Genomic DNA, 24,344 nt, shown 5'->3' with positions numbered 1-24,344 from the left:
GTGCCGTCTCCAATGTGAAGCAAGCTGGCGTTGGGGCAGGCGCCGGCTGGGCACCTGGCTCTGCAGTGACCGACACACACCGTCTGGTTGTCAGGTCTGTGGCCCCTCCCAAACCCGGTCCCCCGCCCCCCTTGGCACAACCCGCAGCTGCCTGCTCTGCTGCCCACGGCCCTACCCTCCAACCACACCAGCTCCGACGGGGGCCCAGAGAGGGAGCACCCTTGTCGGGAAGCCCGGGCCTCTCCGGAGTCGCAGACCGTGGAACTGTCAGAAACAGGGCTCCAGCCAGACACCCTGCCGGGCAGTGAGGCGATATGCCAACGCCGGGGGCGGGGCCCGCGGGGCCCACAGGGCGTCGTGAAACAGAATTTGGTGTTTCCTTGAAATGCTCCACGTTTAAATTAACAAAAACGAACAGCACAGGCCCCCAGCCCCCTGGACTCCCTGAAAAGGCCACGCCTCCATCCTCAGGACTGTGCCTGCCACACCCAGAGCATCAGGTCGGGGACCTTTTGTGGCCCCTCACAGAAGCCCACTCTGCGAACAGCAGCTGTAAGTTCTCAGCGGGAAGCGCGGACAAGCAAGTTAGTTCCCCTGGAAGAGGACCTCCCCCGCTCAGCAGCGCAGCGCAGCCCAGCCCAGCATCAGTCCTGCCACCGGGGGAGCAGCGGGCAGGGTGCCCCCAGCACGTGAAGGAGGAGTTCCAGCTCGATGCCACGGTTCATTCCCGAGTTTGTTCCCTGTGGGATGATCTCTGACCTCCCTCCCAGCAGCTGCGCCTGCAGGAAGCACCAACCCTTTTCAGCGTTTTACTTGTTGGGCTTCTGGGTCCTGGGCACGTGACCACATGGCCCCTGCCCCCGATGTCAGAAATGAAGCAGGTGCGCTCCCGCCGCTGAGGCTCAGTGGGGTGGGCAACGTCCCGCAAAAAGCAAAAGGTCCCTGATTTGATTCCTGGTCAGGGCACAGGGCTGGCCTGGGAGCGTGGTCCCCGGTTGGGGCTCATGCCAGAGGCACCCAATCAATGTTTCTCTTTCTCCCCTCCTTCCCCTTTCTCTAAAAGTAAGAAAGATCTTAAAGAAAGCGAGCAGGACTTTTACATGGTTGGAATTTAAGGCAACAGCATCTTAAGAAACCAAATGCCAGCAACTGACGCCTGCGACCCTCTCCCCGGCCACCTGCGTAGACCGGCAGGCCGAGCCCCGGCTGGGACTGGGGAGGGGCCCCCACACACCCAGACCTCCCAGGACCCTGCCACCACACCCTGATGCCGAAATACAGGAGGCACGAAAGGGGAACTGCTCACATCAGCAGTGCGTCCAGCATCTGGGCAGTGCGTCTCCGGAGCGCTCGGCCTTCGCCTCAGGCCCTCACCCCCAGAACCGTCCGGCTCCCCCAGCCCTGCGTCCAGCGGCTGCTCACTCCGCAGAAGCAGAATGCCTGACATCTTGGGTAACCAAGTCCCTCACATGCGCTTCCTTTTAAGAGAAATTACCCGGGACAGGGAACAGGGCAGAAGATGACTGGGAGCTGCCCAGGGGACACCTACGTGGAAGGACCACCAGCCTGAAGCAGAGCGTCCCACACCCACAGGAGGGCGAGGAGGCCACGCCAGACCCCGCAGAGCGGGACGCGGGCGCAGAGGGTCACCAGCAGACCAGGCCTCCTCACCAGGCGGGCAGGGACAGCTCCCAACCAAACTGCCTTTTCCTCCCCGTTCTTGCCTCACTGCCTCAGGTTCTAGAGTCTTCCTCCAGGGTGGCTACGTCATCTCCAACAACAAAGCTGAACTGTCGTCTTGGACTCGAGCACACCCAATGGGAACCTCGTCTCTCACTCCCTGGTGACTTCCCGGTGGCGACGAGAGAAGTGTGGCTCCCACAGCGTTCAGAAACACTCCGAGGGCCGGGACAACGCGGCCTGCCGTGTGAGAACCCGCCACATTCGCGACCCTGTCCCCCACTCAGTAACGGGACCCGGTAGTAAAAACCGACAAAAACAGGTCATCTCCTAGAGGAGTTACTTCCGGCTTTTTCTGTGGATTCTCACCTTCCCAGGATTCTCCAGGAGATGACAAGTGTCCCTCACTCAACAGGCACTGTCTGGAACGGCAGCCTCACGCCAGGCTCAGCTCATGGCTTTGGGCCGGCCGGCGGTCCAGTCTGTCCCGAGGCTGCTGTGTCCGGCTGAGCCACCACCAGGCCGGCCAGGCCCGGCCAGCACCCCTCACACCTGGAGCTGGGACATCCCGACGCAGCTGGCGAAACCCCATCAAACGGGGCCTGTTCGGGGACACCGGGCCCCGGACCACTCAGCTCCAGGAGGAGACAGCGAGTGCTGGGTGAACGGGTCCTTCCTGAGCCCCACTCCTGGCAGCTGCCCACTTGTCACCCCACCACACAGAAAAGGCTCATGTGTCCAACGGCCCGGCCGTGGCCAAAGCCTCAGGACACCCCCTGCAGGTGGACGGGACATTTCCTTCTGTCCTAACAGGCGCCTGTGCTGCATCTGACAAGGACCGAAAGGGACTTCAAGGGACTGATTTCCAACAGAAAGTTCTGGGAGGTGAACTCATTTCTGACACAGCCCTGTTCTGCCTCCTGTCCATGGAATCAACCTCATGACGTCACTGGACCCGGAGGACCAAGGACCGACCTTTCTCGCCAACAGACAGCCCGCAACGGTGAACCCGGAGACCCCCAGTGGTCAAAACTACAAGCACAGCCACACCCTCAGAGACCATCCAGAACCTTCTATGGGGAACGGACTCAGAAGACCCGCCTGAGGGCAGTGCCAGGGGTGGAGGCTGGGCCACCGGGAGACCAAGGGCTTGGCACCCACCTCACCGACAGAGGACTGCACCCAGGCAGGCTGTTCTGTCCCACCTTTCACTGAGTTCGACTACAGCCAGGAAGGGCAGAAGCATCAGCACGGCCCGCCCTGGCTGGTGTGGCTCAGTGGACTGAACAATGGCCTGTGAACCAAAGGATCGCCGGTTCGATTCCCAGTCAGGGCACAGGCCTGGGTTGCGGGCCAGGTGCCCAGTAGGGGGAGTGCGAGAGGCAACCACACATGGATGTTTCTCCCCCTTTCTCCCTCCCTCCCCCGTCTAAAAATGAGTAACATCTTTTTAAAAAAAAAGAAAAAATGTAAAACCCCTCAGCACTGAGGCCGCCCAGCACCCAGAGCTTGGCGAGGGGCCCAGCGCCCTGCCCCGTGTGGCCCAGGGGACGTCGAGTGCTGAGCATAACTTACGAAAGGGGGCATTTAAGGTGAAAGCAGCCCTTGTCATCTGCGTCCAAGACAACACACTTCATACCGTCACAGAAGGCTGGCACCCCAGTTTAATCATGGGGGATCTCCCAACAGGCGCCCCGCCCCCCGCACAGCCAGCTGACCAGCCCTTGCGCCCAACCCTCAGGTCAGGACACAGCAGCACAGCAGCGGTTTCTGTCTTCGCTGGCCTTGGGCGGCGAGGGGCGCGTCCCCGCGGGGGCAGCGCTCCGCCCCGGCATCCCTCTGCACACCTGCGAGCAGGGAGGGGTCCCAGTGGCTGCCGGCCCGGTGTCGGCCGGGCTCCTCCTCCTCCTCAGTGACGTAGGGTGGGGACGCGTGCTTGGGCAGCGGGGCAGGCTTGGGGGCTTTCAGCAGGCGGGCGCTGGTGCCGGCGGGCTGCGCAGGCAGTGCGTGCTGGCCCCTGAGCCGGCACGCTTCCAGGAAGGCTGCTTCATCGGCCACACCTGCAAGGACAGACGGAGAGGGCTGTGACATGCTCGTCCTGGAGCCAGCGGTGATGTCACCTGCACCTCTGGCCGGAACGCGCCCCCAGCCCGGAGGGAACAGCGACGTGGGAAGACCCTCTCCCAACCCGAGGGCACGTGGCCGACTTCTGCATGCGCCTTGGTGAAACCTGCGGCTCTGGAAGCCTGGAGAGAAGGTCACCGTCAGCATCGACCCAGCGGCCCTCCCTGGACACGGCCGCAGTCTGCTCCAGTCTCATCCCTGGGCAACGCTGCCCATCCAGCCAGCCAGCGCTCAATCAGCATAGGGGCAGAGGTGTGGCCCACGCGTTCACGCACCCAGAACCCACGCACCCATCTGTTGGAGCAGACACGCGTGTACACGGGACAGCCCTCACGGCTCCCGAAGCCGAGTTTCCATGGGTCCCGTGGAAACCAGATGTCGGGCACGTTCGGGGGGGTGCCAGGAAGCACACAAGGATGCGAAGGGTCATTTTCACTGGTTTCCAAGTCCTTCTCCTCAGGGTACGTGACGAATGGCACCCCCCTCCGAGTGTGGGCGGAGGCAGGAAGGCAGAGGCCCCCACACTGGCCACCCCACCTCCCCCACATCCCCCAGCCAGGAACCGTTTGCTGGGAACACTGCCGCAGACCTTGGTTAGGAGCTGGGCCCTGAGGGGTGCCCCCATCACTGAGGAGTGTCCCCATCAGAACCGCCTCCACACCGTCTGTCAGGAGGGGCCTGGAAGGATTCCGGGCTGCCGACCTCCTCAGAGCCTGTTGCCGCGCAGTGAGGGGGCTGAGGGCACCCCAGGGGCACCAAGGCTCGCTCGGTAGAAGTGAGGAGATGCCAGGCGCCCCCCACTCCAGGGCTCACCCCTTAGAGGTTTTCCCAGTTAAGTGTCTGGTTGCGAAAACTCGGGCCCAGCCCTGCAGCAGCCGCACACCCGCTCCGCCGGAAGGAAGCCCTGAAGGCAAGTCACCCGCTGCCAGGGCCCCGCCAGTCGTCCCCATCTGCACCCCACCTGCCCGAGGGCAACGTGTGACGCTCCCCACCTGCGCCAACTCAGCGGGGTCTTTGGGTCTGAGCTCAGCTTCGGGCAGCAGCTGGCCCCCGGCTGCGCAGAGGTGGTGGTGACGCAGTGTGGCAGACGTCCGGTGTGCGACCACTTGCCCACTTACCTCAGTTGCAGAGCTCCCGCCCTCAGGTGGGCTCAGGACCCAGGTGACCCCGCGGCCCTCCAGCCACAACGACCACCGTCCACGAGCTCTCATCCCGAGTCCTGCCCAGGAGCGCCGGGATGACCACGGCACCAGCAGGGCTCGGAGCGGCGCAGCCTGGGTGACAGCAGCAGGCAAGGATGGGTGACGGCAGCGTCCCCAGGGGCCAGTGCCAGGGTCGGGGGGGGGGGGGCTGGGGAGCAGTGGGATGTGGGCAGGCTCCACAGGGATGCTTGTGTGCCTGGGCACTGCGAGTCGCCCTCCAGAGGGGCCCCAGCTGTGCCGTCACCAGTCCCTTCGCTCAGCCATCGACCCGCAGGCATAGGCCACGCTCCCAGGGCCTCTGCCGTCTGGTGAGGGAGCACCCAATAGCCAGGACAGACCCTGGCCACGTCGCTGCCCCAGGAGGGACAGCCACGGGTGCACTCACCCCCTGGAGACAGCCAGGCCTGGGCACCAAGGGCAGTGACAGCAAGGGCAGGGGTGGCCCTCGCTCTCACACAGCGGAGGGAACTTGGTGCCCCCTCACTGCTGCTCCTGGGTACCCCTGACCCCAGTCCCACCCTGGCCTTGCCTCTGGGAAGTCTTCCTTCTCCATCCAGCCCTGTTTGCACCCTCTGTCGGGCGCACTCCCTCCCCTGAGTGTCCCTGACTTACCTTCATGCCCCCCACACTATGAGCCCCGGGGGCCCTGGGTCTGGAGCAGGGTCCGTCAGTGACCCCGGGAGGCTTCCCTCAGAGCACTGGTGTCTCAGTACCAGCAAGAATCACTCACGAGGAAGTGGCACAACTTCCAGCCCCCGACCCCAAGCCCCCGCTCTATGCTGCACGGGGCCGAGGGCTCACACTACAGGAGGCTGCTGCCCCCAGGGCGACACTGAGGCGTAGGTGACACCCACTGAGGTGGGAGAAAGGGGCCTTAAGAAGGACAACCCTGACACCACCCATCATTTCTGGTGTCCACAGCCACTAGCCCTGCCCACAGCATGCCGTGGCCCCAACTGGGCCCTGAGCAGGGACAGAAGGAAGGTGTGGACAGACCACCCACAGCTCCCAAGCGGAAGTGAGGTACCTGCAGGGAAGGGGATGCTGTGTCTCACCCATAGCGCCTGGGTCACACCGAGGTGCTGGTCTTTTGGCCCTGCTCACGGCCTGGCACAGAGGTGTGTCAAAGCCCCAGGGACGCCCCCACCCACTGCCCACAGACCCTCCTCGGGCCTCTCCCAGAACTGCTGCGTCCAGAGAAGAGGTGGCTCTGGCTTCAGGCCCACAGCGCCCGTCCATCCCCACGGTGCAATGGGGGCGTCACTGGAGCTGCCAGATGCTGAGCCTGGGATGCTTGTGAGGAGCCCCTGCACCAGGCCCTCCCAGTTTCAGGGGACAAGCTGTTCGTAAGAGCTCGGACAGCACAGACGCACAAGGACTGTGGGAGCCACAGGGGAACCACCGAGACTCCTGGGCAGAGGTCCGGCCCAGTTCTGGTAACGAGCACTCGGAACCCGGGCAGCTGCCCCAGAATAAACGCCCCTGGCAAGAAGCCCCCTTGTCCCCTGGGAGCCGCACCCTGCAGGCTGACTGCAACTCCAGGCCAGAGGACAGCTCTCCTCCAGGTCCCGACGGGGCCCGCGCTCCCTCCGACCTTCACCTTCTGTCTGTGCAGTGAGAACAAGGCCCAGTCACCGTGTCTGATGCGACCAGGTCCCCAAGAGCACTCTGGGAGAACGGAGGTGCCCTTAGCAGAAGGCGCCCTCACAGATAAGGGGCTGTGACCCCGGACACAGACCGGCCTGACACGCCACTTCCAGAAGATTCTTCAGGCCTGACAACACACAAGGATCAGCGGTCACTGCAGTGCGGGGGCCCCAACTGCTGTCCTCGACGCCCACACCCCACCCCACCCAACAGCTGGGCAGCCTCGGTCAGTCATGGCCCAGGGCTGGACTGCGCCAGACACCAGCCACACCACCAGGCGTCACGGCCTTGCCAAGAAAGGGGGTAAAGCGCACAAGGGAGACACTTGAATCGGCTCCCCAGAACCCTGACACCCTACAAACCCGCCCCAGGACATCCCCTGCTTCTCCTCACGGGAAGTTCCTCTCGGTCAGGCTTATGGACTGCCTTTCCCAGCAAACGCAGTGGATGCTGGGGCTGTGGGGGCGCCCAGCCTCCAGGGGGCAGCCCGCACACTCACACCAAGCGCTGGTGCACGCACCAAGGGCTCAGCTCCCAGGGAGGGCTCGGGCCTCTCCCAGCAGCTCCTTCCTGAGCCCCCTCGCAAAGGAAGAGGAGGAAGAGAAGCCCACCTATCAGGACCTGGTTAACGCCCCAAAGCCTGTCCAGGAATGACAGAAGCACCCCAGGAACTCTGAGGCATCTGTTATCAGCACAACACATTCCAGCGTTCCGGCAGAAAGCCCTGCACAACCACAGCACCACAAAAACCACAACCGCAACCTCCCACACAACCGCCCCCCCGCCCTGCAGGTCCCCCCAGGGCAGGGGCTGGGTGGGCGTCTCCAAAGCTCCGCCCTCACCCAGTCACTTTCCCCAAAGGTGCTCCAGCCTCGTCCTGTCAGGAGAGCACAGTCAGCCCCACACTCACTCAGGCCCCGAATGCCCCCCCTCCCCCGTCTGAGACTCACTCAGACTATCCCAAGTGCCCCACAGACCAGCCGGCACCAGGACCCCCATGTGGACGTCCTCCGGCTCTCACGGAGCCCAGTTACACGAGGCCAGAGCCCAGCCGAGGACCCTGTAAACACAGAGGACGCAGGGGCGAGGTGCGCAGGTGTGGGGGGACCAGCGAGCGGCTGCCGGGGCGGCGGAGACCACAGTGCGGCTTGGATGGTGATGGGAGGGTGGGACCTGAGGGGAGATGGGGCAGCTGCCACAGGAGTGACTCAGCTCTGGCGGCCAGATCACAAGCACTGGACAAGGTAGCAGTGGGCAGAGGACCAGAGCTGAGGGCAGATGCTACCCTGGCCACCACTGCCGTCCATCGCTGCTGACAGACGCAGGCCCAGTTCTCGCCCTGGCTGGAGTGGCTCAGTGGATGGAGTGCGGCCTGAGAACCGGAAGATCGCCAGTTCGATTCCCATTAAGGGCACAGGCCAGGGTTGCAGGCCAGGTCCCCAGTAGGGGGCGCACGAAAAGCAACTAATCTATGTTTCTCTTCCCTCCCTTCCTCTCTGAAAATAAATCAAACTTATAAAAGAAAAAATGGGACCAATTCTCAAAACAAAAGGTCACGAGGGGAATTCCCCGGGGGAGGCCCCGTGGTCCAGAGCCACAGCCGCAGGCTGCGTGTGACTTGGATCACGAGGGGTGGAGGGGAATATGCACAGCCAGCGGCCAGACCAGAGCTCGAACAGGAAGCTCACCGAGCAGGACAGGCATTCTGGTTTCTGTGGGGTCAAATATTCACAGAATCTCATTTTTCTGCAGACACAGCTGAATCCACATAAAACTTCCCCAACAAATGCTTCCACGGCTTCTCCTCCAGGCTCGTCAGTCCTTCACACACTAACACCTGCTAAGCGTCCATTTCTTAAAAACCTCTTTAAACGGGACGGGGCAAGCCGAAGAACTCTGGCTCACAGTTGTTTGACGGGCAGGGACCCTCCCTGGGCAACCAGCAGGACATCGCTGTCCACCAGGGGCCCAGCGCCGCGTGACCACAGAGGGACAGCTCCTCCCCAAGGGCAATCCTGCGGCATTCTCTTCGGAATGAAAGTCGAACGACACAGCAGTTAATGTCCTTGCAGGGTGTCCAACCCCAGCCCAGGACGGCTGTGAGTGTGGCCCAATACAAAGTCATAAATATACTTAAAACGTTGAGATTTTCTTTATGATTGTGTACGGCAACGCACTGAATGTGGCTCACAGACACCAAAAGGCCGGACACCCCTGGAACGGTTTTAACCTGACCCTGGCGTAACCCAGAACTGAGGTGGGACCGACTCCCCCACAAGGCTGTCCAGAAGCCAGTGCTCCGAGGGCATTCCCAGTCAGTCACCTGCCTGTCGCGTCACCCCTCCCAACGAGGAGGGGGCGTACCTCCTCGGTGCCTCGCTGAGGGAGACCCCGTGAGCCAATTACTAAGAATTCAATCACATTTCAGTGGGCCCAGTGCAAAATAACCATCCAAATGGAAGACAGAAACTGGATTCCATACCTCGATCAAAAACTCCAGCTGGATGAAAACTGTACACAGCAGCAGCGCATTTCTAACTGAGGAAGATTAAAAACCAGCAGAATGCAAGCTCACCACGCTGACATTCCAAACCACAGGCTCCCATAGCCACGTTTGGGATGAAAACGAGCGACTGACTTAGAAATCAGCAGAGATTACTGTAAAGTGGAACTCAGTTTCTTAACTTCGCATTTCTGACCAAAAGGATGCAAGTGAGTAATCTGCAGAAGCGCAATTAACAGAGAGAAAAGCGCTAACACTAGAGAGATACCGGCTAGCGGAGAGGCCTGCGATGCGGAAGTGAGTTTGGAGTGGGAGCGGGACTGGGGGACACGGTTGAGTGCTCGGGGAACCTCTGACAGAGGACGCACGCAGCAGCGTGAGGAGGCTGACCAGACTGACCAGAACCTCATGGACCCCACAGCACCCACTGTTCCGCTGGAGCCACCCTTACCGACAACACAGAATCTGCCACGTGACGTGGTTTTCCAAGCTAGCAGCACCAGACATGCCGAGACAAGATGGCCTGGGAACGGGAATGCACGGGAGGGGCACGCTGGCCGCCTGCCTGGGCCCGACCCTCCTCACCCAACACCCGCACCTCCCCTGGAGAGTGCAGCCCAGGAGGGTCCCTCTTCTGCAGAAGGAAGAGAGGAGAGGGCCAGGCCAGCGCAGAAACCACTACCAGCTCCCAGGGAGCAGCAGCCAAGGTGCCGACCACCCCTGCCAGCGGCTACTGTGTTTTGCCGGGTATAATGCGCACCTACATTTGTGGCCCAAACTTCCAGGAAAAAAAACTCTTCCTTTTAGATTTTTTTGTTTTATTTATATTTAGAAACAAAACCGAATATCATATTCCAGAGTTTTATTTTGCATACAGACATCGTTACTGTTCTCTAGAGTTACATTCTTAACATACAAGCAGAAGTAAAAACATTTATATAGACACGGAATTAGTACTATGCACGTATAATGTGCGTCCTCACCTTTCCCTCAATAATTTGGGGAAGAAAGTGCGCATTACCCACAGCAAAATACAGCAGGCGGTAGGTGACTCCTTCCCCGTGACATCAGCCTGACTAGCTGTCCACAGGGGAGTCGACCCAGCAGCCGCAGGGGTCCCAGCAGGTTCGCAACGGGAGCCCGGAGTGGCCAGAACACGCTTCCCGGGGCAGGCGGGTCTGGTCTGCCTCTCCCTAAGCTGGGTTTCGGGGGCCGTCCAGCCTTCCTTTCTATCCGGGGCTCATCTCGCCCTCCCACAGAAAATGTAAAACTCTAAGGAGGCCCGGGTACTTGCTTGACGTTTCTCACCTGGCAGAGAAGCTTCATCCTACTCACAGCATGAACGAAAGGGACGCTTTCTGGCCATTACATCTAAGTTTGTGAAACTGGGCACTTACAGCCCAGGCGCTGGGGGCTGGACCACATGGGCGTGCATGTCTTTTTCTTTATTTTCCCAAGTTCAGCTGCTTTTGAACACTTAAATTTCCTGACACTTCATTTGCATGGCTTCTGTAGATCTCCAACGCTTCTACTTGCTCTCAGCAACACTCACATTCTGCACAGAGCCGCGAGCCGCTGCCACATGCTCTCCCTCTCGGCCTGCCTCAGTTTACAGAAATCCCCGGCCCCCACCCCGCCCCCCGCACCTCAGCGGTTTTCCCCCTGCTGATCTCCACAACAAAACCAAGCGGCGCAGCTCCCTCCACACTCCCCAAGGGGCTGAGACGCGCATTCTTAGGGGGCCGGGGCCGTTTACAGGTGGGGAAACACAAGCAGCGCCTTGCCTTCTGCCACACCGACACCGTTCCGTGCCGTGACCGTGCACTCTGAGCTGGCACCAAATGGACGCTGGAAGGCCGGGACAGAAACCACACCATTGTGTCTTCTCCCCACAGTGATGCGCGCCAGGAAGCGCTCCCCACTTCCGAGCACGAATAGAGGCGCCTTCACACCCTCTGCGAACGCCCTGGACAGACAGTCGGGAAGCGACGGAGGCCCAAACAGAGACTCACACAGACACGGGGGCCGCGGGCCCCACTCAGGAAAGAATGCACCACACACATCGCATTTATTTCTTTTTCTTTTTTTTTAAGCAAGTAACAAAGACCCAATTTACCGGCTTTACTTTTTAAACCCAAGCTTTAACTTTACACATTTAAAACAATGGTCAAAACCCACTAAGTTGCCAACATTCATGCACAACTAGAAACATCCTCAATTTGCATTACACCGGAAATGTGTCACCACTGATGCCCACGTCTCTCACTAAGACACACGAAAGCACTGAGATCGCTCGCGTGGAGGGTCCGTCCTGGCAAGGTTAGCTTCCCAGCGGGCTGCCACCGCGCGGCTCGCGGCTCCCACACCACGAAGAAGCAGGCCTGTGCTGCTGTTAGTGCACGAGGTCGCGGCCACCTTGGGTCACGTGTAATAAAAAAGCAAAGTGCATACAGAGATTTACAACAATTTCAAAGACAAAAAATGTCCTATCACGTGGTCCCAACAAGAAACTCAAGAGTCTATGACAACGGGCTCCGGTGAGCTGCGTATAAATACTTTAGGTTAGGTCAGTTACACTGAAAGTCGAGTTCGTGTGACATCTTCAAAAAAAGTTCCTGTTACTCCTCACAGGGTGCTCGTTACAGTTAGCATTTCTGTTACATGCGTGCGTCGAGTTACTTGTTATCCAAGCGTAGCCGCTGCTCCTTACCATTTATCGTTAGGGACTTGAGCTGGCCGTCTTCTTCCACTTCCACTCTCTCTTGACCGTTCTCGATAATTCTGGAGGAGGAAACGCGTTTTTTAAAAACTCTAAAGTGAGTATGTATGTAAACATGTACACATCTGAAGTAATACAACTGCCATCGACACATGTAAAGTCACAAATCTGGAGACTGAAAAGCACAGCTGAAGCCAACCTGTGCACAATCTTTCTTGAATCAAGCAGACTCACTCTCGCAGACCCGCTCTGCTCTCCACCACCACGGAGCCGAACAGTAAACACTGGCAGAGCTGTTAACCGGTGGCAGGGCTCTCACTGCTGATGGCGTTCCCTTCCAATGCTCCAACAGAGCTGCCCACACTTACCACACAACTGCATGTGGAAAACGGCTCCAAAGGAAGACTACTAATACGTAACATTAAACAACGTTTATGCCCTGGCTGGTGTGGCTCAGTGGACTGAGTGCCGGCCTGCAAACCAAAAGGTCACCAGTTCGATTCCCAGTCAGGGCACGGGCCTGGGCTGCGGGCCAGGTCCCCAGTAGGGGACACACAAGAGGCAACCGATCAACGTTTCCCTCCCTCTCTTCCCTTCTAGAAAGCAGTAATAAATAAAATATTTTTTAAATAAAAACATCCTCAGGTGCCAAATGAACCTACAACCTACAGGCCACACGCTGGGGGGGGGAAGGAAACCCCCCACACTCATCACAACAGGACCGGGGAAGACAACCATACATACCTCTTTGTAGTGATTTTCCTGCCGTTGACCATTTTGGTGGAAGTGGAGACGGATTTGAAGTTGCCCATCCCACTACCACCGAACGTCGTGGAAGAGAATGAGGTGAGGCCCCCATGACCTAATGACCCGAAGGAAGTAAATCCTACAGGAAATAAAGGGAAAAAAGATTAGAGGCGAGCATGTCAGACATTTAGCATACAACTCCCAAGTGTCAGAGTCCCCCAAGCAGGACCCTCACGCAGGCAGGGTGTCAGCTGGGGCAGCGAAGCCCAGGCTGCAGGGGCACCGGGGGCGGGAGGCAGGGGTTCTGGGGGTGGGAGGCTCCTCTCAGTCCAGGGACAGGAGCACCACTGGCTCCTGCTTCCAGTCACCTCCCCTCCCATAGCTACTACACCCTGTGGGCTTCCCCCATCTGCAGAGCCCACTGGGTACCCAGCCTCGTGGAGGGGCTGGAGGGCTCAGCACCTGTATCACCCAGGAGCAGCCCGCCCCCCGCTCAGCCCTCCCCTTGCAGTGGGGCCATGGGAACAACAACCTGGATTGTTAAAAAGCTAAAGTGACTTTAGAACAAAGGGACCTGTGGTTCTTGGACATGCCCTCAATTCCTTGGCAGCCACAGAAGGGACATGAACCCCTGGAAGTGCAGGGGACCCCCAGCAGCAAACGGCGTTTGGACAGGAGGCTGGTCCCCTCCCTCCAGTGAACCCAGCGCCCATGGCCCTGCACGGGCCCGGCCGCCGGGCTCCAGGCTGGTGTGGACCCAGTGACAGCCAACAGGGACCGTCAAACCTGTCACTCGTTTTCTAATGGCCCCACTGAAAAATTTCTAAAAAACTGGTAAACTTGATTAACACTATTTAATCCAGAATACCCAAAATACTACCACACCTGACATAAGCAACCTGTAACTGCGGTGGCCGCCTCTCACTTCCATCTCTGAAAGCCAGGCGGCCCCCCCTAGCACATTGCTCCTCTCGACCAGCCAGTTCATCTTGTACTGTAAGAGTGGAAATGGATTTTCGGCCCTGGCTGGTGTGGCTCAGCCAGGGGATCGCCGGTTCGATTCCCAGTCAGGGTACATACCTGGGTTGCAGGACAGGCCCCTGCAGTAGGGGGCGTGAGAGGCAACCACACGTTAATGTTTCCCTGTTCCTCACTTCCTTCCCCTCTCTATGAAAATTAATAAAATCTTTAAAAATTAAAAGAAAGGAAATGGAGTTTCAGGTACAATGAGCTTGGGAAGGTCAGAAAAGAACACAGGGCAGTAAGCACAGGTCTGTTCTACCAGAAGGTGCGCATTCCAACCTCCCCTAGTGAAGCGGGTGCAGTCCACCAGCCGGACTCTGTTCAGACACCAGAGATCAAATTGGAGGAGTTGATACCTGTATCAAAAGCAGCAAAGCCTCCTCCGAAAGACGGAAATCCACTGAAGGCGGAGAAGAAGGAGCCCGTGCTGCGGCTCCCGCTCCCGCGGGAGCCCCTCCGGTTCCCAAAGAAGTCATCGAAGGGGTCTTCTGTGAAGAAACACAGGCGGTGAGACACTGCTCCGGGGGACAGCTGCCACGGGGAAAGGGGGCTGGCGAGGCAGTGCAGCAAATCCTTCTCCCAGGCAGTGACCCCCCCCCCCCCCCCCCCCCGCCATCGCAGGGTCCACCCAGAGCCACGTGCCCTGGGACAGACGGACAGCCGCCCTCCCAGCCTCAGACTGCAGGCTCTGGGGCGTGAGGCCAGCACGGGCCACGCACAGGCACGCAAGAATGTGCGCTCGACAGAGCGTGGGCAGCCTTCTCCAGCACAAACCAGGAAGGGCCTACTCGACGCTGCCTCTGCAGCACACAGGGAGACCGGGGGCTCCGGGCCTTGGGCTGAGAACGCCGACGTTCCTGGAAACGTGGCGTCTCACAACTGTGTTTGAAGGCAGCAGCGGAGTCAACACTGAAGAAATGGGCACCACAGGGGCCAGCCTGCACCACGCTTCCCAACACCATCACACGGCCAGGCACCTCACTGCCCGAGACAGCCGCTGCCCCCGAAAATGCAAGGCGGCACAGCCCTGCAGCTTGCAGCTGTCTGGTGGTCAGTGAGCTTCCACTGAAGTTCTTTACATTAATCAGCACTAGGTTTTTCCCAGGAAAATAGGAATTCACGAGAAAAAGAGAGATCCTGATGGACAGAAAGACAGACGTGCATGGGGGGGGGGGGGGGGGAGGAAAGCTGCCCATCAGAGACCACAGGAGCCGGCCCTTCTGCACACGGGCAGTGGGGGGCCGGCACTGGGGCAGGAACGGGGGTCCCCAGCGCGAGGCCCCACAGCGCGAGGCCCTGCACACCGCGGTACCTCGTGCTGCCACGCACGGCTGCATGCTCCGGGGTGCCCCAGTACCTGCACAGGCTCTGGGACGGCCGTCTGTGCTGAGCCGAGGCTCCCGCCACAAAACCTCCCTCTGCAGAAGCGCCTGCAGAGGCTGCTTCAGGAGTGTGTGAGCAAGGTCAGTTGCTTTTCGGTTGTTTTCTTGTATTTGAACTAAATACATCTTGCTTATTTTTCTGCTGATACTATACAGCCTAAATGTGACTTTCTACAATTCAGGTATTTGTAGGATTTTAACACAGACATTCAAATATTAAAGTCACAAATGTTAATCCTGAAAATCAAAGTATACCTTGTAACTGTCACGGTAACTATTAGAAACACATTTTTAACGTCACAATGATGTTAAAAGCTGCTGCTGGGAGATTAAACGAATCCTTACTAGGAGATTCCCATCACTGGCTCTCACTGGGGTTTGCCCTTTTAAGGGGGTAGTGTTATACATCACGAGCTTTTAAATCTTCAACCCCAAAACCAAATACAACAGTTTAAAAACCCTCAACCTAGCAACAACTGTACTTCCAAAAAAAGAAAACAGACAGACAGACATCACTTCGGCCCAAACAGGTGAGAACCCACTGCACCACGGGAGCCCCCCACAGCACTGCCGGCGAGGACCGCCGACAACCTGCCCCCCACCACGGGAGACAGGCGGAGCGGGTCCTGTGCCGGCCACAGCGTGATCACGCCTCACAGGCACACGAGAGCGTGACGCATGTGGAGCAGCCGAGGGGCCTGAAAAGAGCCTCAGCTGTGCCTTCCCCTGGCAGCAAGGCCAAGGTCACTTGTGCGCCCTCCTTTCCACTCTCTTCTGCGTCCCCGAGTCTCACCCCGAGCCCGTGTATTCTATTGCTTTTAAGGTTCAAAAGAGCAAATACTGTACTTTGAGGTTTCATAAACCAACTGTAGTAACACGTGAGTACCCAAACATGCTGGAAGTCCTCCTGCATGCCCACCCAGCCCGGATGGCGAGGGGGGCACTGGGAGGAGGCAGCGGCTGCTGTCCCCCACCAGCTGTACCCCCAGGGTCGCACCAGTTTAAGGGCTGCAGGGGGGGATTCTGAGGGGAGGGGCTTGAGGATGAGGCCAGCACTCAGACCAGCAGCCTGAGCAGAACTGACGGCCCTTCCCATGTGGGCGGGCCTTGTCCCATTCATAGAAGGGGCAGCTGGACCCAAAGGCCGGCCTTCCTGCCTTCAGCTCTGTGGCTCTTGCAGGCCAGGGGCCTCTGGCATGGAGTGGGACATCAGCTCTGCAGCTCCCGACCCATCTCCGTGGTCCAGGGAGCCAGTCCCGTGCGCTACATGACTACAGAGATGGCAGCAGAGACGGAGGCACAGAGAGCAGCCCTGCTGCTGTCGGGAGAGCCCAGCACAGACATTGGACGTCCAGACCAGTGTTCTCGGTCACACTCCCAGTTTCCACAGGCAGGTCTGTGCTCCTTCAACTGCCCTGTGTGTCCTGAGACACAGCCCTGCTCCCACCAGCAGGACCACACCGCGACTCCTCTCTTCCACGCCCCTGTCTGATGCAGCCTGCATCCAGCCCATCTTTGAGACTTCGTGAACCTGCTATTTGCTCAGAACACGAAGCTCAGCCCCTGCAGGCGGCCCCTGTGGCTGAGAGTCTGCTCTCGGTGGTGTGCTTCCAGCAGTCAATCACAACCCAAACGTTTTAATGGAAAATTCCAAAAAGAATTTACAAGCTTTAAATCACGACCTGTTCAGAAATACATAACGAAATCTCGTTCCATCCCGCTTCAGATGTGGATGAGCCCTCGACCCAGCGCGGCTGCGCTGCGCACCCAACAGCAGGGACGCCGAGAGCCCACTGTGTGAGTCCGTGCTCGTGCTGTGGTCACAGCTCCACTTTCCGCCACCACTAGCGTCTGCGGTGCTTAGTCTCAGACAACACTCCACGCACGGACGAACAGGTGTGTGTGTGCAAAAATGAAATGAACACACAGCCCACACACAGTCTGGTTCCATCTTTGCTCTCTGGCACCCACTGGGGGTCTCAGGACACACCCCCCAGATGGGGGGACCACCTCCGACAAAAATACATCCGTCTGAACAGTATGGGAAAGGAGCACAGAACACGAACGTTTGCCCACATATGTACGTTTCCCCAAGTTCTGCCCAGGCACAGGGTCTCAGAGAGCAGCTCACCCCCAGTCCCCATCCCAGCCTGCCTGACACCCCGCACACAACACCGAAAACCGGTCCCTCGAGCCCCGGACTGCAAACGGGGCCTGAAGGCGTCAGGAGGGCACCCAGAGACCACATGGAGGTCTCCCAGCTAACCCCAGCCCCACAAACCAGGGTCACAGCCCTCCACTAACCCTCAGATCTGAGAACACGACAGCCTGCATATCCAGAAGCAGAAAACCTATTCGAAAAGATTCCGAAATAAACAGAAACGGCAGCAAATTAAGAAAGCAGCCATCAAATTCGCACCCCTGGGAGAATGGGCTTGGAAGTGGGGGGCCTCCCCAGTGAGCCCGCAGTGGGGGGCGCCGGGCACTCAGCAGAGGGTGCTCCCACTGTCAGGCTCCCACACGACTGCTCCTTCACAAGCGAGCACTTCCCGCACAGTCGCAAGGGCCCGTCCTCTGGGACCAGATGTACCCCCGGGGGCGCGGTCCGTGACCTGGGCCCCAGAAACAACCTCACAGGGGGCCACAGCGCAGTGGGTCTCATCTCATGGGTGTCCCTGCCACCAAAGTGCCTCCCGCCCCCTCCCAGCAGGGAGCAGCACCCTCAGTCACAGGGGCCACAACTCCACCAGACCGAAAAGAGAAAGAGGCCCGTAAGAGACTCGTGACACACTGACCCAAGGGCCACCCACAAACCGCACACAAGGGTGAGGACCTGCCTACCGGGGTGCGTGCTGGCTCCGGTTAGGGGGCACAAAACAGCAGAGGGCTGGGCCGCCCCCTGCAGGTCCCACAGCCTAGGAACCAACCAACCGGTTCTCAGGAGGAACGACCTTCCGAGAGGCCACCCCCTTCCCTGCTCTGTGGGGAGTGTGGTATCGAGGGAGCGTTGAGTCCACACTGACACACAGCCAAGCAGCAGCACAACGCCCGCCCCCCCCCCCCCCCCCGCCCCACAGCCGCTCTGGAAAGCCCCCTCCTCCACCAGCACCGTCTCAGTGAGTCTCAGGTGAGAAGCAACTCCCCCCAGGGCCAGCTCCGCACCCCAGAGCCAGGCTGCAGCTGTCCAAGATCGGCTCACCCAGAGCACTGACCCCGCCCCATTGAGAGACCCAGATGAGGACACCTGCAGGGCAGCTGCTCCCCCCACAGAGGCCCCTGGGTCTCACTGGAAGTGATCCTAACCAGGGCCGCACAAGGTTCCCCTCGGCCCAAGGGTCTCATCCCGCCACCCTCCAGTGGAGAGTGAGCTAGCACCTAGTCACAGATAGGACACCACCGGCACAAGTCACTCCTGGGTGCTAGCTCCCTCCCCCGTCCCTCCCCTGTCCTGGTCTCAGCCCGCTGCTCCGGAGCTGACAGCCAGTGGTCAGGAAGACCACGTCCCAGGCTGCACCGAGGCCCAGCTGTGCTGCTAGTGGGCAGCAAGGGGCCTCCCCCGCTACAGTCACACACAGGGGTAAGTCTGGGCAGACACACCACACAGACAGAGTGTGCAGACACGTGCATGCCAAGGAGGCACTGAGGCCACCAGAAGCTGGAGAGGCCTGGAGGGGACGCTCCCTCGCAGCCACCCCCCTCAGGCCCTGACCTTGGGCTCCCAGCCTCCAGCACGGTGGTTCTGATCCCAGGAAGAACCCTGCCCGCCCGTGTCCTCAGTGGCCACCACGACGGCGCCGAATCTGACCAAGGGCTGCTCCAACCAGAAAGCGGTAGTAGAGACTCTTTATTCACGCGACACTCGCCGAGGCTGGCCCTCAAGGCCAACCATGTGGTCACAGGTGTGCCAGCAGCACCTCGAGCTCCAGGGCACTGTCTTCGCTCAACAGCTCCTCAATGTCCTCACTGAGCCCTTCGCTGTCCCCACTGAGCCCTTCACTGTCCCCACTGAGCCCCTGGCTGTCCCCCAGGCTGGCCTCGCCCTCCTCGCTGGACGTGAACTTCAGGTCCTCTCTCGGGAGCTCGGCCTGGCCCCAGCCCCAGCCCTCCTCGCTCGACTCCCCTGTGCTGCAGCCCTCGAGTTCCTCGCTGGAGACCACCTGCAGCGCGTCACTGCTCCCCACACTCAGGACGTCCTCCATCGGCGAGTCCAGCTCCTCCCCAGGCAGCTCAGCCTCCTCGAACCCTGGGAGGCAAAGGGAGGCTCACTACATGACAGGGGCCGCGTCCCGCGCCCACAGGCCGTCCCGCTTACGGAAACCCTGTGAAGGGAACAGGCAGGAACAGACGAGCTCTTCGGGCACGGGGTGGGGCTTCGAGTTGGCCGAGGTGGGAATGCAAGGGAGTCCAGCTTGGAACCGCCCCAGCTGGTCCCACAGTGTGCACGGCTGTGACCTAGCTGGGCGAGAGCCCCGCACCGGTGAGTGAATGCTGAGAGGGTCCTGATTCAGGCTGGTGCCCTGCTCCCGGGGGCCGACGGCAGCCTCAGAAGCTGGGCTCAGATTCAGCCCAAGTCCTCTTGCATGCCAGGGCCATCCTCACCACCTGGTACTCGGGCACAGAACTGCTTACCATCTGCCCAGCACCCATCACCCCCTGCTCTGCCTGGGAAGTCTTTACCACACCCGAGACTCTATGTTCTGTGGGACAGCAACGTCAACTCGAAGGGTCTCATACCAGACCGTGACCCCATGACCCATGGAGACTGGCAGGCAGTCGCTGCCCTGCCCACGTACCGCCAGCAGGCCACGGCGCTGCGCCGCATGTGCGGTCACCAGGGAGCAGCTCCTCCTCCTGCATGTAGATGCTGACAGCCTGAAAACGGAAGCCTCCTAGGACACCTGCAAGGCCGGGCGGGAGAGGCGTCACCGCCGCAGCACGTATGAGAATGGTGGGGCCACGTGCGCACCGCCTCCCAGAGGCAGGCCCACATCCGAAAAGCAGCAGGGTCAGCCCCGCCTCAACGGGCTGAGGCCCAGAGGACACAGCCACCCAAATGGGAAAAGCAGGTGTAAACAGCTGCAGCCACAGGAGGTACCCCGTGTTCACCCACATCCACCTGTCCTCTCTGTGAGTCTGTGCTGTGGAAGGAGCTGCTCATGGGAACCTGTTTCAGTGAGGTGGCCTGGGCCAGCCTGCCAAGACTTCTCCCCAGAGAAGCACAACCTGGCCACACTCACCATGGCGAGCCTCCTCCCTTCACTCTGGCCTTGAAAGAACCACGTGACATAAATCACACTGCAGGTACCTTCGACACAGAAAGTCCTTCCTTCCCAGCCACCTCCACCCTGTGTACGTAGGACCCCACACCCAAGAAAGCAGATGGTTAGGCCCACCCCACAGAAAGGGTGCCCCCAGCTCCGCAAACCCCACACCTGGGGTCCGCTACGGACTGTCCTGAGACACAGAGAGGACTCCGGGACGGGGCAGGTAAGCACGCTCACTCACAGGCAGCCCACCCACACCTGCTCTAGATTCAGGACAGCAGTCAGCATGGCTGCGTCTCCCGAAAGAACCCAGCCCCACACACCGCGGGAACGCGGCTCTGCTCAGCCCTCCATGCTCCGCCTGCCGGGGGAAAGGCTCGCAAACGCACACCAACAGACACCTGCCCTCCACAGGCCACTGTCTCACAGTCAGGCCACATCCCAGCAGAGCAAGGCAGTGGCTCTGAACCTCTGTCACCCAGAGCAGGCGCGAGGACCACCCAACTGAGAAGGCCCCGCACCCTCTGCACACAGCAGCTGGTCACTCCGCCCTCAACACGAGGAGCAGGTCCTTGGTCCCCATGTGTCTGCAGACAGAGCTGTTCTTCAACGTCCCTCCCGAGGGTGTGCAGGTACTGCCCAGCCCTGCACCCAGATGCCCCTGCCTCAGCCAGCTGCCAGCGTGCCCACAACGCCTCTTCCGAGACACGCGTGGGCACGAGCAGACGAGACTGTGGGGATATTGCCACTATCCCGCAATCCAGCAACAGCCTGGAGCTGGCTCCTCCCACAGACTGCGGCATGACCCGCGCTGCACGGGGACAGCCAACCACACACACACAGAGTGCCACAGAGAGGCCGGCTCCCCACACTGGGGCTGCGGGTCTTCGGCTTTCCACCAGAACCTGCGTGACACTCGCTGCACTCGGAGTCACACCGGGCCTGACACCCATGTCCTGACCGCTTGTGCACTGAGGGCGGTGGAAGGAAGCTCATCGGGACCCTTCACAGTGGAAAGAACACGCAGAAACCTTCGCTACTTTACTGTGCGAGCTGGGAACTCAGAAAGATCTTCGAGAAAAGAGGACAAGGCGTTTCAGGGCCAAGCTGCTCAGACACAGGGCTGCGTGCCAAGACACAGCGGTGACGGGAGAGCTGCCTGCTCGTCCTCCCTCCTGGGCCTCGGGGGACACCAGCGGGCCACAGCCCAGGCTGGGAACTCACCAAAGAAGTCGAAGGAGTACGGGTCCCTTCCACCGAAGAAGTCCCTGAACACGTCCTCTGGGTTCCGGAATGTGAAGCCAAACTCGCTGAACGGGCTATCGAAGTGACTCCCACCTGCATGGGCACAGCTGGTCTGAGAGTGCTGCATGAGGCACGCAGCCCCTCGTCCACAAAACGTCTGCAAACCCAGGCCCTGCGCTACTTCAAAACCCGGAGGCCCTGACAGTCCAAGCCTACACCCCGCCCTGACGGGGCTGCCGGTGCCCTCAGCGCCCAGACTCGACGCGGGTGTCCCTCCTCCCTCCCGGCCTTGGACATGCGCTCAGCACACAGCTCCTCCCTCAGGAAACCCCTGGTGCCCACACCCACAGCCTACCTGGGGCAAGTGGGGAGCACGGACGCCCAGGTGTGCCTGTGCCACAGGGAGGCCCACCACCCCGGACAGGGACTTAAAGCTCGCCCATCTCACTCGCCACCTGAGGTGGCGGTTTCAGTTTCCGATGGGCTCTATCTGTAATCCCCGAGGACACTGGACTGGGCGCACAAACTCCCACTACGCTATTTCCCACATCGTCTCGTAAATGCCGTCCATCCGTCCACTCCCAGCCCCGTCCCGGCTCCACGCTGCCCTGCGCTCCCATGTCCACGACAGTTCACACACTCCTCCCCACCCCGTCAAGACGTGTCACCAGAGAAAACCCGACACGTACCTCCACCTCCGTTCAGCCCTTCTTTGCCGTATTTGTCGTAGATGTCCCGCTTTTTAGCTGTGAATTTAAAAAGAAAAGTGAGCAAAGACCAAGCTCCTTTCCCTACCAAGCATGTGAACAGAGGACTCCAAGTTGTGAGTCAGAGAGCAACGCAAGGTGGAGCGCAGGGGGTGGGAGAGTACGGAGGGGAGAAACGGTGATGGGAGAGAACACAGTACGAAGTGGACTGTCAGAAACTCAGAGGCGGACAGACCAAGCAGTGGTCAGTGCTCACAGTCAGCAGTAAGGACTGGGCGACCGCACTCTAAATGAAAGGGGAACAGAGAGTGTGTGAGCACCTCTCCCCTTAAAATCTCAGAAAATGGTCCCGTGTTAGAAAGTTAAAATGTGATGATCAACGTTAAACACTTCACCTGGCTGGTGTGGCTCAGTGGGTTGAGCTCCCGCCTGCAAACCCAAGGGTCGCCGGTTTGATTCCCAGGTGGGGCACATGCCTGGGTTGCGGACCAGGTCCCCAGTAGGGGGCGCACAAGATGCAACCACACATTGATGTTTCTCTCCCTCTCCTTCTCCCTCCCGACCCCTCTGACTACAAAATAAAATCTAAGAAAAGTTAAAACCTCACTGCACTGCGTAAAGCCCACAGGCTACATAAAACCACACCACCAAATCACAGGTTTCTATCCCTCGCTGTGAGGCGGAGGCACGTGGACAGGAAGCAGGAAAGTGAGCCAGGGAGCCGCAGGCCCGCACCCTGTAAGACAGCGGCCCGGCCGGCCATCCAACGGTCCTGCCCCCTCGACCCCCCAGGGGAGGAGGAGCAGGACAGCGCCACCCGGGCCCCCACCACAGCCAGCACTGGGACCCAGCATTCTGTTGAGGCCAGACGCTCCCTGGAGGAGACGCCCAGCCACCGGCTCAGGCTGCAGGCTGCTTGAAAGACCAGGAAAAAAGCAGCTCCATCAAAAAAAAAAAAAGAAAAAGAAAAAGGCAGCACTGTGTGTGGATGGGCATTTACAGGCTGTCTTGCTGTGACGTTCAAGTTTGGGCTCAGCACTCAGTGTTTCCTCTGGCCTGGCCTGGACATGCCCACACGCTCAGAACCCCAAGGCCGTGTGTCCCCAGTGTTCCCGGTCAGTCGGGCTCAGAAGCCCAGCCTCAGTCCGAGACCGGAGAGGCTGCAGGCGCCCGTGCTCACTCGCTGCTGAAGGAGCCGAGTGCCCATGCGGTAAGACACCCAGCTGCCCTTTAAAACACAGGAGGGACAGGCTAACAGGGACAACAAGGGCACTGATGTGTTAGTGACCGCTGACATAAGTGATGGCCACAGGGCACTCGGTCCCAAAGCATCAGTGACTTTCAGCAGTGACCCTGACCCACACACTCTCGGAGCAGCAGCCACCCTGGGGCGGACGAGTCAGCCACTCACCCACCCAGTGTCCCCACCTGCCAGGTGGGCGCAGTGGCTTCCCAGGTTCCTCCCCGAGACCCACACGGTCAGTCCTCCCTAGTCCAGAACCCAGCCGCGGTCTTCTCGTCACCGAGCACCGCGGACCAGACCTGGGGAACAGCGGGGCTCTCACAGCTCACGAAACCAGGTCGGGGACCCAAGCCCTGCTGAGTCTCCACCTCGCCTGAGCACACAGTTCCTCTGCCGGGAACTGAGGAAGTCCTTCGAGAGCTACAAGTCATGCATGAGCTGGGGGGGAGGGGGGGTCAACGGGCAAGAACGGTGGCCTCGGCGGTGCTGCAGTGAGCCGCAGGGGGGGAGCCGCGCACACCTGGGCACCCCAGCACACCCACAAAGAGCACCGACGAAGAGTCCAGTCTTCCAGAAGAGAGCCAGAGACTTCCTTTGCAGGCAGCGGGCCAGGCCCAGCCCCACCCAACAGGTCACTCACCGTCGGACAGAACCTCGTAGGCCTCAGCCACCTGTTTGAATTTCCGCTCTGCTTCTTCCTTGTTGTCAGGATTCTTATCTGGATGCCACTTCAGCGCCAGTTTCCGGTACCTGGAAAGGAGTGGGAGGGCAGCGATCACAGCTGAGTCCAAGCACCCAGCAGGCTCGGAACACGAGGAGGCAAGAAAATGGCTCTCAGAGCCCCAGGCTGGTGAGGTC

At 59.9% G+C, this 24,344-nt stretch overlaps 1 protein-coding gene across 4 annotated transcripts in view; it reads right to left on the bottom strand.

Annotated features, from left to right (window-relative positions):
* DNAJB6 (DnaJ heat shock protein family (Hsp40) member B6) overlaps positions 1-24,344 on the bottom strand; it is a 38,434-nt gene that overhangs the window by 2,902 nt on the left and 11,188 nt on the right. For 2 of the 4 annotated variants that reach the window (XM_053926311.2, XM_053926312.2), the window contains 7 exons: positions 24,127-24,236; positions 22,226-22,282; positions 21,516-21,629; positions 14,002-14,133; positions 12,620-12,761; positions 11,867-11,937; positions 3,528-3,740 (listed from right to left, as the gene is read on the bottom strand). In XM_053926311.2, the coding sequence (XP_053782286.1) occupies positions 3,528-3,740; positions 11,867-11,937; positions 12,620-12,761; positions 14,002-14,133; positions 21,516-21,629; positions 22,226-22,282; positions 24,127-24,236 (839 nt within the window). Of the gene's footprint in view, positions 1-3,527; positions 3,741-11,866; positions 11,938-12,619; positions 12,762-14,001; positions 14,134-18,466; positions 19,271-19,820; positions 19,926-21,515; positions 21,630-22,225; positions 22,283-24,126; positions 24,237-24,344 lie in introns of those variants that run through there. The other 2 variants (XM_053926313.2, XM_053926314.2) reach the window with 2 other exon arrangements.

Source organism: Desmodus rotundus, chromosome 6, assembly GCF_022682495.2.
Source record: "Desmodus rotundus isolate HL8 chromosome 6, HLdesRot8A.1, whole genome shotgun sequence".
NCBI classification, from domain to species: Eukaryota; Metazoa; Chordata; class Mammalia; order Chiroptera; family Phyllostomidae; genus Desmodus; species Desmodus rotundus.
Note: the sequence above shows the minus strand (reverse complement) of the source record. Positions and strands in the feature narration are given on the sequence as shown.